The sequence below is a fragment of the Leptosomus discolor genome, chromosome 16 (assembly GCF_034619465.1).
Source record: "Leptosomus discolor isolate bLepDis1 chromosome 16, bLepDis1.hap2, whole genome shotgun sequence".
Lineage (NCBI taxonomy): Eukaryota > Metazoa > Chordata > Aves > Leptosomiformes > Leptosomidae > Leptosomus > Leptosomus discolor.
Genome location: NC_141406.1, coordinates 9,682,761 through 9,695,952, shown reverse-complemented (window position 1 = coordinate 9,695,952; position 13,192 = coordinate 9,682,761). Strand labels below are relative to the sequence as shown.

At 58.4% G+C, this 13,192-nt stretch overlaps 1 protein-coding gene across 1 annotated transcript; it reads left to right on the top strand.

Moving 5' to 3' along the window:
- The first annotated feature begins 8,586 nt into the window (after positions 1-8,586).
- On the top strand, positions 8,587-12,105 carry LOC147414327 (coiled-coil domain-containing protein 63-like). Its single transcript, XM_086474004.1, has 7 exons — positions 8,587-8,724; positions 8,820-9,007; positions 9,160-9,349; positions 9,835-10,338; positions 10,430-10,611; positions 11,167-11,339; positions 11,753-12,105. The coding sequence occupies exons 1-7, from the start codon at positions 8,587-8,589 to the stop codon at positions 12,103-12,105; spliced, it is 1,728 nt and encodes a 575-aa protein (XP_086330130.1).
- The last annotated feature ends 1,087 nt before the right edge of the window (positions 12,106-13,192 follow it).

The window sequence follows — 13,192 nt, the reverse complement described above, 5'->3', positions numbered from 1 at the left end:
TCTGTCAGGCACATCTGGTGGGCACTCAGCCCATACCCCTCTCTCGTGCTTGTGTTTACACAGAGCAGGATTGCAGCCCTCATCGTGGACAAGGAGCCTGCGGAAGAGAGCCTGGAGGAAGTGGAGGTATGGCGGCCGGGCCTTCCCTCTGCAAGGGCAGCGCGGCCCTGCCACGTGTGCCAGGGAGTCTGGTCCTATGAACGCTGCTCTGGTCAAGGGCTGGACAGGCGTGGGCAGAAAAGGGCCCTGCATTGGCTTTGGCAGCCCTGTCTCCCAGTGCATGGTGAGAGGGTGCCTGCAGGGCTCCTGCCAGCCCTGGCTCTCCAGCGCCTGCGGCCTCGTGCGCGGCACGGGGAGCTTGGGCTCCCCTACGCAGAGCCTTTCCCCTGCAGGGACGGGAGCATGGGGTGGGATGTCTCCAGTGCCCAGCCTGGAAGTGGCCAGCACTGGGGTGTGGGGGAAGAGCAGGGGGCTGGGGTGACACCTGTCAAAACCTTTGTTGATAGGCAAAAATAATGGAAACCACCAAGGAAGCCAACATGTATGAAAAGAAATACAAGGAGAGCAGCAAGTTGCTGGGCCAGCTCAGATCTGGCGTGGAGGCCCTGCTCAAAGAAACCAGCTGTGATGCTACGAAGATAACGTGGCCGCTTGGAGACAACCTGGCGCAGATTCTGGGTGGGTCGGGGCTGCCCGTCTTCCCCTGCCACATGGCCTGGACCCTGCGTGTCCACCACCCGCTTGCACTGTGTTTTAATTGAGCTCTTGTTTTTTCCTCTGCCCCGTCACGCATGGGTGTCCCTAATGCGAATTCTGGGGTGCCAAATTGCCAGTCAACTCGGGAGCCAAGCCGGCTCTAGAAAGATGCCAGTGGAGCCCCAAGCCCTCCTCTCGGCTCTGGGTGCGGGAGCCGGCCTCGGGCCCTTGCCCCTGGGGAGACAGGCTGCCGGACGGCACCGCCTTGGGGAAGCCAGAGGATGAGCCCCTGCTCAGCAGACGGGCGGGGGCGGATTGGGGCAGGGGCCCTGCGTGACAGTGCTCCCTCCCACCCAGGTCTCCTGGAGAAGAGGACCCGCGAGCTCCTGCTGCAGGAGTCCATCCTGCGCTACACATCGGCTGAGGGCTCCCACCTGGCCCAGCCCTTCGCCCACCCGCTGCTGGGCGGCACCGAGCTCCTCTGGGGGATGGATCGCGCCCAGCTCTGCCCGACGGCCCCCGCCCCGAACGGCACCGCCGACGCCATCGGCGCCTGTGAGTGGGGGAGGTGGGAGGGAGGGGCTGTGGCCACGCAGCCAACGCCCAATGCCCCGTTCCCCCCTGGCTGCCCCGCCCAATCCCCCGCTGACCCCTGTCCTTCCCAGCCAACCCCAACCAGCCTCCCCCGCCCCACCACGGATGTCAGGCCTGTGACGGGGTGCGTGACGGCTGGCCATTTTCTTGGGCAGTGGAAGTGCCGCTGGACCACGGGCAGCTGCGCCAGCTGATTCTCCAGAGGCACGAGAAGCAGCAGGCCGACGCTCCTGGCACGGGCAAGAGGAGGAGGGCTAGACTGAAGATTTCGTGTGCTGACAGCTTCAAATCTGAGCGGGCCAGTGCTCCTGGCAGGGGACCTTCGAGAGAAGAGATCACAGAATGTCAGGGGTTGCAAGGGACCTCGAAAGATCATCCAGTCCAAGCCCCCTGCCAGAGCAGGACCACCTAGAGTAGGTCACACAGGAACGCGCCCGGGCAACTTTTGAACGTCTCCAGAGAAGGAGACTCCACCACCTCTCTGGGCAGCCTGTTCCAGGGCTCTGTCATCCTCACAATTAAAAAGTTTTTCCCTTATGTTCACGTGGAATCTTCTGTGCTCCAGCTTGCACTTGTTGCCCCTTGTCCTGTCATTGGACGTCACCGAGAAGAGCCCGGCTCCACCCTCCTGACACTCGCCCTTTACGTATTTATGAACATCCATGAGGTCACCCCTCAGTCTCCTCTTCTCCAAGCTCAAGAGACCCAGCTCCCTCAGCCTTTCATCAGAAGGGAGACGTTCCACCCCCTTCATCACCTTTGTGGCTCTGCGCTGGACTCTTTCCAGCAGTTCCCTGTCCTTCTGGAACTGAGGGGCCCAGAACTGGACACGCTATTCCAGATGGGCTCTCAGCGGGGCAGAGGAGAAGGGGGAGGAGAACCTCTCTCGACCTACTGACCGCACCCCTTCTCATACCCCCCGGGATGCCATTGGCCTTCTTGGCCACCAGGACACATTGCTGGCTCATGGTCATCCTGCTGCCCACCAGGCCCCCCAGGCCCCTTTCCGCTACGCTATTCTCCACCAGCTCAGTCCCCAACCTCTACTGGGACATGGGGTTGTTCTTTCCCAGCTGCGAGACCCTGCACTTGCCCTTGTTGTAGTTCATTAAATGTCTCCCCGCCCAGCTCTCCAGCCTGTCCAGGTCTTTCTGAACGGCAGCACAGCCTCCTGGGGTGTCAGCCACTCCTCCCAGTTTGGTGTCAGCAGCAAACCTCCTGACAGGGTGCTCTGTTCCCTCATCCAGGTCATTGACGAATATATCGAAGAGTCCTGGTCCCAGCACCCACCCCTGAGGGACTCCACCAGATCCAGGCCTCCAACTAGACTCTGTCCCATTCACCACAGCTCTCTGACTTCTTTCCTTCAACCAATTAAACAAGCCACCTCACTACCCGGTCATCCAGACCACACTTCCTCAGTTCTGCTGCGAGGATGCTGTGGGAGACAGTGTCAAGTGCTTTACCGAAATCAAGATAAACCACATCCACTGCACTACCATCATCTATCCATCCACCTGGTTACGTCTTCATAAAAGGCTATCAGACTTCCATTGGTAAAGCCATGTTGACTGCTCCTAACGACTCTCTTATCCTTGATATGCCTACAGGCAGCACTGAGGGTAAGTTGTTCCATCACTTTTCCAGGGATGGAGGTGAGGCTGACCAGTCTGTAGTTACCCGGGTCCTCCTTCTTGCCCTTTTTGAAGACTGGACTGACATTTGCTTTCCTCCAGCCCTCAGGCACCTCTCCTGTTCCCCACGACTAACCAAAGATAATGGAGAGTGGTCTAGCAATGACTTGTGCCAGCTCCCTCAGCACCCGCGTGTGCATCCCAGCAGGGCCCATGCATTTGTGTATGTCCAGCTTGCTTAATTGATCCCTAACCCAGTCCTCATCAATCAAGGCAATCTCCTCCTTTATCCTGACTTCCTCTGGGGCCTCAGGGCTCTGGAGCTCCTGAGGACAGTCTCCAGCAGCATAGACAGAGGCAAAGAAGGCGTTCAGTAGCTCCACCTTCCCTGTATCCTCTGTCACCAGGGCACCCGCCTCATTCAGCAGTGGGCCTACATTGCCTCTAGCATTAGTTTTGTCTGCAATGTATTTGAAGAAGCCCTTTCTGCTGTCCTTGACCTCCCTTGCAAGGCTTAACTCCAAGGAGGCCTTAGCTTTCCTAGTTGCCTCCCTACATCCTCTGACAACAGTCTTATAGTCCTCCCAAGTGGCCATCCCCTGCTTCCAAGATCTATAGACTCTCTTCTTCCACTTGAGTTTGCCCATCAGTTTCCTGTTCAACCACGTGGGTCTCCTGCCTCCCTTTCTTGATTTCCTACCCACTGGCATGCTCCGATCTGGAGCCTGGAAAAAGTGGTCCTTGAATAGAAACCGACTCTCTTGGGCCCCTTTACCTTCTAGTACCCTGCCCCATGGGATTTCCCCTAGCAATTGCTTGAAAAGGCCAAAGTTGGCCCTGCTGAAGGCCAAGGTTGTGATCTTGCTTGGTGTTCTCTTCCTACCGCACAAGATCCTGAACTCCGCCATCTCATGATGGCTGCAGCCAAGGGCTGCCCTCAACCTTCACCGCTTCAACCAGACCCTGCTTGCTAGTGAGATAAGATTGTTATAAGATCTGCTCTAGCAGTGCTCCTCTCCTAGTTGGCTCATCCACCATTTGCATCAAGAAGTTCTCATCGATGCACTGGAGGAACCTCCTGGACTGTGAATGGCTAGCTGTGTAGGTCTCCCAGCAAATATCTGGGTAATTAAAATCCCCCACGAGTACCAGGGCCTGTGAATGCCAGGCTGCTGTCCGCTGCCTGTAGAAGGCCTCATCAACTTCCTCATCCTGATCGGGTGGCCGGTACTAGACACCCACGGCAGTATCTCCCATGCTAGCCTGCCCCTTGATTCTCACCCACAAACTCTCAACCCGCTCCTCATCCACCCCTGGACAGAACTCCCTACGTTCTAGCTGCTCCCTCATGGAAAGAGCAACGCCACCTCCACCTCCTCGCCTTGTTGGCCTGTCTTTCCCGAAAAGGACGCGGCCATCCATGACCGCATTCCAGTCACGTGAGCAGTCCCACCATGTCTCTGTAATTGTCACCAGATCGTAACCCCTTGACCGGACACGGATTCCTGACTCCTCCTCTTTATTCCCCGTGCGGCGTGCACTGGCATACAGGCATCTCAGGGAGCGAGCTGAGCACGCCGACTGCACCCGAGGGGGATGGCAGGCCTTCCGGTCCTCACTAATACTAGAACAGTGCCCCACCGGTGCAAACCCAGCTACAACCCCATCCCCCTTCGAATCTACTTTAAAGCTCTAGCTACGAGCCCTGCTAATTGTTGCCCTAGAACCCTTTTCCCTCTAAAAGATAAGCCCTTCCCACGTATTAGCATCAGGTCTGGTGTTTTCTAAAACCAGCCATTATCAAAGAACACACAAGAGCCCGGCCTGTAGCCCCAGTCCTGGAGCCAGGTATTTACAGCGTGGATCCTGCTATTGCTTCCCGTGTCATCACCCGCAACTGGAAGGAGGGAAGAGAAATTAACTTGCGCGCCAGACTCTTTCAATAATTGTCCCAAGGCCCCGAAGTCTCTCTTCATTCCCCTCGGGCTACGGGATGCAGCTTCCTCCCCTCCTGCCTGGAAGATCAGTAGCGGGTTGTAGTCTGATGACCGCACGAGGTTGGGGAGTTTCCTAGCGATATCCCTAATTCGGGCTCCAGGAAGACTACAGACTTCCCTATGGTGAGGGCCGAACCCACATACTGGGCCCTCTGTTCCCTTTAGGAGTGAGTCTCCAACAACTCGAACTCTTCTCTTCTTCCTTGTGGAGGAGGTTGCTATACGGCTGGAAGGCCTGTCTGACTGTGGTGAGACCTCCGGCATAGGCTCTCGAGCATTCACCCCCTCATTGGACTGGCCGTCTTCCAGCAGGGCCTCATATCTCTTTCTCAGAGGCACCCGGGGAGGTGAGGCAGGCAAGGAGGGCGCTTGCAGGCAACTTGCCTCCGCTCACTTCTTTCATTTAGGCTTCTGTCTTCCCCCTGACAGGGGCAGGATACAGGGGCCCCTGTTTCCTGGGTGCGCTCTGGTGGGTGCCCCCCTTTCTGTTGTAGGGAGGGCAGAGCCTGGTTCCACCGGCCTGTCTCCACTTCAGCCTCCCTAATGCTCCGAAGCCTTTTCATTTCACTTGTAACCTCGCAGCCTCGTCGTGCAGCTGGGCCACTCGGCCGAGCAGATCGTCTACCCGCTCCCACCGCACCCGGCCGTACTCGTGGCTGCCCCCCGCCGCCAGCGAGAGGCTGTGGCATTCCCTGCAGCCTGTGACCTGGACACCTGCAGGTTTACCTGCGACCTCTGCCTGGCTCGCCACATTGCATCCAACAGGTCTTGCCCGGGTTGCCACCACAGCTGCCCACACCACCAGCTGCTGGGGCTGCCGCGGCACACTCTGGTCGCAGCGCTCCCCAGGCCGCTTTTTCCAGGCGTCAGGGAGGGCGGCGATGTTCTGGCAACGGCCAGGTCTCGCCCGCGTCTCCCACGAGAGCTGCCGGCTCCAGGCGAGCCGCTCCGCGGCCCTGGCATCTCCTTCCCTCAGGAAAAGCCGCTGTGCGCTGACATCTGCCGCTCCGGTGCGGGCTCGGCCGGCTGCGGGCAGCTCCCCTCGGCGACGACCATCTCGTTCCAACCCCCTGCCATGGGTAGGGACACCTTCCACCTGCGGGAGCTGCGTGAGGACACTGACACGATCAATGTGATCTAACAAGTGAACCTTTATTTCCGTGTTTCCAGTGCAATTTATAACCCTCGACCACACCCAATAAATACTGATTGGCTTCATCGCAAATAACAGCCCATAGTCCTACCTGATTGGCCACATTGCGAGTCACGTTCAAGTCACGTTCACAAATGTTCACACCCATCTTCTTCGAGAAATTAAAACTGCGTCATTAATGGCGGCTGTCTCTTCTCCTGCACCTGTAAGATGTTCATGCCCCCTGCACCGCAAGTTGTTCATGCTTTCAGCAGTTCCGGTACGTCCCAGCTCAGGTTCTCTGGAAAGGCTGGATTGTTCACATGTCCCTTATTTCATAAATATCCTCCCACATTCCACCAGACCAGGTCGCTCCCAGCCCCATCCAGCCTGGCCTTGAGCACTGCCAGGGAGGGGGCAGCCACAGCTTCCCTGGGCAACCTGTGCCGGTGCCTCACCGCCCTTGTAGTGAAGAACTTCTTCCTAATGTCTAATCTCAATCTCCTGCCCTGCTTTATGGATCATTTGTGCCAGTCCACCGGCTAGTCGAGGATGCATCGTCAGATTGCGAGGTGGCTGCCTCCTCTTTCAGGTGGTTTCGCTGACTCTCAAACATCAGCCGAGCACAAACAGCCACTTCCTGATGGCTGGCTTGACATCTCAAACACCTACCTGCTCTACCAACCTGGGGAGGTGAAGGGGCTACTAAATCCCATAAGGAGACAAACATCCTCCCTGCCGTGGGTTAACTCTTTAGTTCCATGTGGGATTTGTTTTGGCAGGATTTGGGAGAAATATCCCCAACCCATCCTGGTCCATCAGCCGCGCGTGTGAAGGATAAACTTGTTAAATTCATACTTTGCTGAGCACCAGGATGGGTTCAAACTATTGCGTTCTGGGTTGGTTGGGTTTTTTTGCTAATGTTACCAGCAGGAAGAAGAAGAACGACATTTGAGATGAAGGGGTCGCTTGGTTGTTTTTCAGGATTTCCTTTTGTTGCAGAGGGATCTGCAGGGATGCAGGGTCTCGGGGGGCAGGATCAGACTGGCCCCCTCCATCAGCCAGTTGAGCATTGCTTGGATGAAGAGAGTCCCCTTTTAGTCCACCCTGGCCACCCTGTAGTCGCTAGATCCTCCTTGGCAACGGTCCCCACGGACAACCCGCCCCCACCCCATTGTGACGACACAGTGGTGACATCAGGGTCAGTGCGTGTTCCACAGAGCCCGGGGCAGTGCAGGACAGGACAGCGACCGGACAGCAGCTCCCTGCCGGGCTCTCGCCTCTCCTGCGCTTGCCACTGGAAACAGGGGCTGATCTTCGGCAAAACCCCACTGCCGCCGTGGTCCCGACCCCTGGCTGGAGCGGAACCGCAGCACCCTGCGGTGGGGTGAGCAGCGTCGGGGGGGACGGGGAAGACCAGGGGGCTGCAGCGGGCCTGGGGGGGGACACGACCCTCTTTGGGGGTGAGGGCTGCGGGGTCGGCCCCAGTGCCCTCCCTGGCTGCAGCGAGACCGGGGCTGAATCCAGGCGACATCCCCGACTCGTGCTCCGCAGGGGCTCTGGCCGTCGGCACGGGGGGACCTTTCTACGAAAACCCAGGTAGCGAACGGGGTGGAACAGCTCAAGCCATCTGTTCTGCCCCTGCTTCTGAACTCGGCAAGAGGAGCGTGTTTTGCGATGCCATCACTACAAATGCTCTGTTTTTATTCACCGCGCAGCCACCTGTGATGGTTTCCTCATGTGCCAAACGCTCGAGCGGGCGCTGAGGGACAAGCGGGGGCCACAACCGCCCCCTTAGCCGGGTTTCATTTCTCTCCTTGGAAAGCAGGCCTGGCCCTGCGGAGGCTTCCTCGTCCCCTTCCCGAACTGTCTGCAGAGCGACCGGTGGAGACAGCTGGAAGCAATGAGCGACTCAAAGGTAAAAACTGAAGCACGATCCCAAGCTGAATTTCTGGACAGGCGCTCTGGGGGATCTGCCGTGGGGATCTCACCTGCAGAAATCAGTGGCGCGGTGGGGTGAGCCGGACAGGCGGTGGGGAGCCAGGCTCTCTTTTGCCAGCAAGGCGTTGGGTTGCGGCGGGGCTCGTTCTGCCTGCCCTCCTGTGCCGGGGATGAGGCCGTGGCGTGAGACCTGGGTGTTGGGGGAGGCAGGGTTGGGCAACAGGGGTCAGCTGAGGTCAGGGGGGTAGTGGTGGATGCAACTGCCAGAGCTGCAGTGCTCACCTGTAAGGCAGTGACTTCTCAGCTACAAGTCACCTTCGCACAGCTGGGGATGCGAGCGCTCCTGCTCCGCTCCTGGGCAAAGTCAGCGGGGTTCCTTCATGTCATGTCCCCAGTAGGGGTGGGTTTGATTCTGACTGACGTGGTCCCGGCAGTCACGCTGGGTGATAAAAGTGGTGACAACGTGCCGTCACCTGCCCTCCGCGCTGCTGGAGGTCTGCACCCTGTTCTGGATGCGAGGTGCTAGCTGCGGCTCAGCTGCCCTGGTGTTGGCTGGTCTTGACGCCTCCTTGCCCTGGAAAGTGGTGCTAGCATGGCGGGGGGTTACCCAAGAGCACAGCGCCTGGCCGCCTTTGCTCTGAAGTGGATCAGAAGCGCTCATGGAGTTGGTTTGTGTGGCTCAGTGTTTGGGAGGGTACTGAATATCTTCGGTGCCAGTGAAGAGCTGAAGGTGGTGACGAAGAGCTGGAGGTGGCGATGCCATTAACCCACTGCCCCGTGCCCAGCTCCGCTGTCTACCACTGCTGGTGGGGTTTGCTCAAGTGACTGAGCTCTCCCTCTCTGTGTCAGCAGGGCGCGCTCTCTTTGAGGCAGAAGCTTTCAGCCTTCCCGGAGAAGGAGCAGGACAAGCTGGCTGAAGGCGAGTTCAGGAGACTGCAGGTGCAGTTTCGGAGAGCTGGGGAGAAGAACAGGTCCTATGGTGCCAAGACGAGGCGTCAGCTGCAGGCCCAGGAGTAAGTGCAGCTTGGCTCGGCTGCGTTGTGCCCGGAAAGTTCCTCCAGGCAGAGATGTGGGGACCCTGGTGCTGAGGTGGGGAGGGGCAAGGACCTGCTCCGGCGTTGCAGGTGGGATGTGCTCCATGTTATTTGTTGTTTTGTTTTTACAGGCAAGAAATAGAGTCGCTGGCTCAAGAACAGAAGGAGGTGTTATCAACGCTGAGCCAGATCACGTCCCGGAGGAACGTGATGCTGGATGAGAGGAATCGTACGGAGCTCCACCGCCTTTTGCAGTCCAAATCCAAGCACGACTCTCTGATTGGAGAGAGAAAAGCCCTCTTAGCTGCCCTGGAGAAGCAGGTAACGCATCTGAACCATTCCCTGGCCGAGCACGGTAGAGCAGAGCAGAGTCACAGAGGGAGACCCGTGGCTGAAACCCCTCGATGCAGAATGCATCTCCTTCAGGCCTCGGAACAGAATGCTGCCTCCTGGCAAAAGACACGTGCCACTGACTAAGGGACAGAGCCAGGCTCCCATTCAAGTCAGCATCGCTGGCCAGAAAAGTACGGCGCAACTCTCAGCCTTGCTGTCCCACAGCTCTCTGCAGCTCCTCTTGGATGGCACACACCTGCCTGGGGTCACGCAACATCCCACTGCTTTTCCCTTGACTTTTGTCGTTCTTCTGAAAATGCAACATTTAGCTGTGCTGCCTGAGATGTGGCAAATCGAGGAGCAGCGACACCCGAGAGATGTCTCTTCACTTCTCCTGAGGACAGCCTGACAAGAGTCCAGAACGTAGGGCTGGAGATTATACTTTCTTTGGTTTTTTTCCTCTGTGTGCGCAGATATTAGAGCTGGAACAAGAGATTGCGAGTCAAAAGCGGAGAGCAGCAAAGGTGAAGGACGTGAAGAGGAGCGAGCGGCTGCCAAAGCAGGCCGAGACGCTGGAGACGTCTCTATACAACGTAAGCAAACCTTTGGCAGGCCTTTGGCGGCCGTGTGCGGGGCTGCACTGGGGCCTGTGTGCAACATGCCTTTTGGTCAGGACAAAGGGTAACGGTGCAAATGCGTTTGGTTGCCACAAGCTGCGTAAAGGCCCTGGCTTGTTCCCCTGGCCTGGTTGCTCCCAGAACCCCTCCAAGGCTCCTTCGAGCTTGGCGACCCAAATGCAGCACTTGTGCCTTGCCAAGAAGCCTGAAGGCATGCGCCTGTTTAGTGACACGGCCGAGCTGCCTGAGGCCACCTTGCCTTGGACAATGCCAGCTCCGGGTCTCGGCCTGGCCTACTGTTGCCTCTCCAGCCTTAGGGAGGAGGATACTGCAGGGCCAGCTTCACATCCCTTGGCCCGTGTTTGTCTCAGCCCTGGTCGAGGTCTTTCTGCAGAGACCTGAGCCCCCCAGTCCCGCAGCAGCTTCAGACCCCTTGCTTCTCTCTCCCCAGGTCACTGTCCGTTTCCACACCGCTGTGAGCAGAAACAAGCAGCTGCATGAAGAGATTGAAAGCCTCCAAATACAGAAAGCTGCTTTGAACAACATCTTCTTTAAGCTCCACAGGAAGCTGGAGAAGCAACGCAGGAGGATGAACAGCGCTCTTCAGCAATCCACAGAAGCCTACGAGGAGTGGTACGTGGCCTTGCGAACGCTCTGCGGTAAACTTGGCACCGGTGGGCAATGGCGGCGTCGAGTAGCGATGACAAGAGAGACCGCTGGCAACTTGAGAGAGAGGATTCTCCGCTCTTGTCTAGAGCTGGGTGCCGAGGGCTGGGTGCCGAGGGCTGGGTGCCTGGTCAGTGCAGGGAGACCGGTACCTCCAGGGTGATTTACTCCACCCGCCCCAGAGGTTTCTCGGGATGGGGTGAGCTGCCTCGCGGAGCAGTCTCTGTCCGCTGAGTCCCACCTGAGCCCACAGAGGGGGACGCAGCAGATGCGGAGCAGAGGCCAGCCAGCTCTGGTCCAAGTGAGCCGGGCTGCCGGAGCTGGGTGCTGTGTCCAAGTACAAAACCCCACCAAGAGCTCTGTCAGCTTGCTGCTGGCCTTGGGCTGACACAGCCGCATCGCGATGAGAGCTGGGCAATGTGCACAGCATCACGGGGGCTTGGCTGGGTCAGGCACGGAGACGGCCAGGAAGAGAAATCGTTCTAACTACGCGTGGTGTAACCTGCTGCTTTCTGCGTGCAGGATGGAGACTCTGAACAGAACTAGAGAGGAGACTGAAAAGCAGAGGAAAGACGCTGCCCTGCACGAAAGGCAGAAGCGTGTCCTTGGCACGGCGCAGATCGAAATGAAAACTTTCATGGACACCAAACTGCGAGATCTCTCGGAGTTGAAGGAAAAGGCCCAAAAGAACAAAGGTAGCAAATGAGAGAAATGCCGTGCAACGGGGACCCCAAACCAGGGCTGCGCAGGGTTGGCAAGGGGTGGCTTATAGCGCTGCACCCCAAAGGCAGGACGTCTCCTCTGCCTGCAGGCTCCTTCAGCCACCCTTTGCCCTACAGAATAAACAGACAAACAGGGATAAGCAAGGGAGGCCACCTGAACCCCTGCGTCTTGGGGTGCCCTTGGGGGAGAGGGAGGGATGGGGAAGCAGGGACCCGCCTCCATGTGCAGCCGTGGCCCCTTTGATCCTGCTGGGGAGGGATGCCACTGTGTTTGCCCCATTCCCATGCAGGCTGTGAGCTCCTTGCTTAATTTCTGAGTGAAGGAAGGCTCTGCCAAGGGCAGCCGTGGGGACACGCGCAGCCCAGACGCTCCCTCTCTCCCTCAGCCTTGAAGGCAGCCAAGCGCATCAGGCAGAGGCAAGCAGAAGCAGAGAGCTTCGAGAGCCTGATGCCAGTTTACCAGCAGCTGCTGGAGCAGGCGGAGAACGGCGACATCGACCGGCTGATAGACAGCTTTGTCGCAGAGAATCAGAAGGAGTTCTCCTGCTTCAGCTACGCCATCGAGGTCAACAAGGAGATGGCGAAGATGCAGCAGAGGATCAACGACCAGCAGGTCTGTTCCAGGCCCTTCACGTCTCCCCTTTCTCAGCTGGTGCTGCTGGGCTGGGGCTTTTCCTCTCCCACGTGTCCGGAATCACACAAGAGCCCAGCTCAGAGCCTGCCACAGGGGCGGGATTAGGGGAATGCAAAGGGGCAGCTAAAAGAGAACTCCCAGAGCCAGAAGGCGGCGTTCTCGGATCTGAAAAGGTCTCAATACTGCCACCGTGTACCCAGCAAAACGACTGCAGGATCCAGGAAAGGCAAGAGGTGCCTCGGCCATGTGTGGGGCTGGCTGGAGGGAGAAAGGCTGCCCGTTGTGAGGTCATCAGCTGCCCCCCTGGCCTGGTGACAGTGGTCCCCGGGGGGGGGTCAAGTGGGACGTCCCTGCTGCCAGGGCAGAGGGATGGTCCCCAGCCTCTGTCAGGCACATCTGGTGGGCACTCAGCCCATACCCCTCTCTCGTGCTTGTGTTTACACAGAGCAGGATTGCAGCCCTCATCGTGGACAAGGAGCCTGCGGAAGAGAGCCTGGAGGAAGTGGAGGTATGGCGGCCGGGCCTTCCCTCTGCAAGGGCAGCGCGGCCCTGCCACGTGTGCCAGGGAGTCTGGTCCTATGAACGCTGCTCTGGTCAAGGGCTGGACAGGCGTGGGCAGAAAAGGGCCCTGCATTGGCTTTGGCAGCCATGTCTCCCAGTGCATGGTGAGAGGGTGCCTGCAGGGCTCCTGCCAGCCCTGGCTCTCCAGCGCCTGCGGCCTCGTGCGCGGCACGGGGAGCTTGGGCTCCCCTACGCAGAGCCTTTCCCCTGCAGGGACGGGAGCATGGGGTGGGATGTCTCCAGTGCCCAGCCTGGAAGTGGCCAGCACTGGGGTGTGGGGGAAGAGCAGGGGGCTGGGGTGACACCTGTCAAAACCTTTGTTGATAGGCAAAAATAATGGAAACCACCAAGGAAGCCAACATGTATGAAAAGAAATACAAGGAGAGCAGCAAGTTGCTGGGCCAGCTCAGATCTGGCGTGGAGGCCCTGCTCAAAGAAACCAGCTGTGATGCTACGAAGATAACGTGGCCGCTTGGAGACAACCTGGCGCAGATTCTGGGTGGGTCGGGGCTGCCCGTCTTCCCCTGCCACATGGCCTGGACCCTGCGTGTCCACCACCCGCTTGCACTGTGTTTTAATTGAGCTCTTGTTTTTTCCTCTGCCCCGTCACGCATGGGTGTCCCTAATGCGA

What these genes read in the sequence shown, in the direction of transcription:
- LOC147414327 (XM_086474004.1), top strand. Translation starts at nt 8,587, where the DNA reads ATGGCGGGGGGTTACCCAAGAGCACAGCGCCTGGCCGCCTTTGCTCTG. An exon ending in CGTCAGCTGCAGGCCCAGGA is followed by an intron (nt 9,008 to 9,159) that starts GTAAGTGCAGCT and finishes TTGTTTTTACAG; the next exon opens with GCAAGAAATAGAGTCGCTGG. An exon ending in AAAGGCCCAAAAGAACAAAG is followed by an intron (nt 11,340 to 11,752) that starts GTAGCAAATGAG and finishes TCTCTCCCTCAG; the next exon opens with CCTTGAAGGCAGCCAAGCGC.